Raw genomic sequence first — 1,532 nt, 5'->3', positions numbered from 1 at the left:
CACAAATTCTCCTAAATCACTCGTACGCACAACTTAAGAACAAATCTGTGTGTACGAACGGTTCTTGCATGAGGCCCATTGATTCTAAGTGAGGTCATTTTTGAMCCCACTTATGGAAGAATGTAGGTAGTGGTCGTCCACGCATCCTAGGGTTAATAATAATTTGTGTGCATTAACAGAGATAAAAGAGTGGACAAAGAAACTACGGAATCRAAACAACACTGAAAGGAGAAGAGCTCGTTTCTTGAATAATAAAGTATTCCTCGAATCATGAGCACTCACCATAAACCCATCTGGTGCGTCCATTCACAACCTGCACATCTGTCACAAACATCCTAGACTCAGCAACCGGCTGTTCACTGTTGCTACTGGAGCGCCGACTCTCATGGGTGCTGTCGCCATAAATGACAGGTTGACAATCTCTGACGTAGCGGTGAGAGTGGTCGGGGCCGTGTCCGTGGGTATACGGTCGGAGGATGTCATCGTTTGCAGAAAGTCTGTAAAGATGCAAAACAAAAATGCAAGAAAACATTTTTTTAACTTGTTGAATTTGCACAATACCAGTGGCATTTTCAAAGAAACTTCAGCGTTTTACCAGTTGACCTGGAAAAACTAGGCTCTGCTGGTAACAACTCAATGAATTATTGAAATTCCTAACTCTGGAAACGCTCTAAGACAAATGTGACCAAATRTTTAAAAGACATAAGCGGGTGTTTGGCTGTTTCTTATATATGTACTAACGTAATGCAATGCAACATTTAAGAGTTTAATGGTGACATTTGAAGAAGATTTATGATAGAGCAGCACCACCTAGTGGTTTGACCCAATGCCAATCTGCAGAAACTGTCAGAAAGAAGCGTCACGTGCTGACTTATGATCAAAGGTTCAATAAAACTATTGTTTAAATTGAGTTAAAATGTTAAAACTAATCTTTAAAACACTTATATGTCAGTGATGTGCAATTTAATCGTTGTTTTTAGGTTATTAATTTCTGAGTAAATGCTATTAAAGTGCGTTCTTTACAAGAACAGCTGTTGCTCAACAACTTGAAAGTAAGGTTAGCATTGATTTGTGCATTTTTTCTTCCACACAAAAAAAACCACACAACAGTTTAAATTAACTTAATCATTTTTTTGTCCCACAGACGCAAACGCAACAACCACCGAGAAGTACAAGAAAAGCGGAACTAAATTCTTTCACAGGACTCTGCTACGAAAAAATTAGCCATTAGCTCAAAGGAAACCTTATAAYATTGCAGTCTTACCGGGTGTTTTTKGTCYCGAACGCCCGGACACAGAGGCACAACAGCAGCCACATACACAAACATTTCACTGACTCTGCTGCCATGGCGTGGGTAACTAACCCCTGTCAAACTCCACTCTCCAGTTGAGGTCCACATCTGCCTGGTGGAGCTGTCGTAAAGTAAAGGAAACACTTCGAGGCGCACTTCCTTTTAGATTTCAAAATAAAAGCCTCTCTTCGAAAACGATACACTCGCTTAGCATGTCTAAAAATACAACAATGTATTATTA

General features: G+C 39.8%; 1 protein-coding gene across 1 annotated transcript in view; it reads right to left on the bottom strand.

Annotated features, from left to right (window-relative positions):
• nagpa (N-acetylglucosamine-1-phosphodiester alpha-N-acetylglucosaminidase) overlaps positions 1-1,412 on the bottom strand; it is a 22,125-nt gene extending 20,713 nt beyond the window's left edge. The window contains exons 1-2 of the mRNA XM_014018925.1: positions 1,265-1,412; positions 283-497 (exon numbers count right to left, since the gene is read on the bottom strand). Of these exons, the coding sequence (XP_013874379.1) occupies positions 283-497; positions 1,265-1,347 (298 nt within the window). The 5' untranslated portion in view covers positions 1,348-1,412. The remainder of the gene's footprint in view (positions 1-282; positions 498-1,264) is intronic.
• Between the last annotated feature and the right edge of the window lie 120 nt (positions 1,413-1,532).

This window comes from Austrofundulus limnaeus, unplaced genomic scaffold, assembly GCF_001266775.1.
Source record: "Austrofundulus limnaeus strain Quisiro unplaced genomic scaffold, Austrofundulus_limnaeus-1.0 Scaffold205, whole genome shotgun sequence".
NCBI lineage: Eukaryota > Metazoa > Chordata > Actinopteri > Cyprinodontiformes > Rivulidae > Austrofundulus > Austrofundulus limnaeus.
This window is presented reverse-complemented; position numbering and strand designations above follow the sequence as displayed.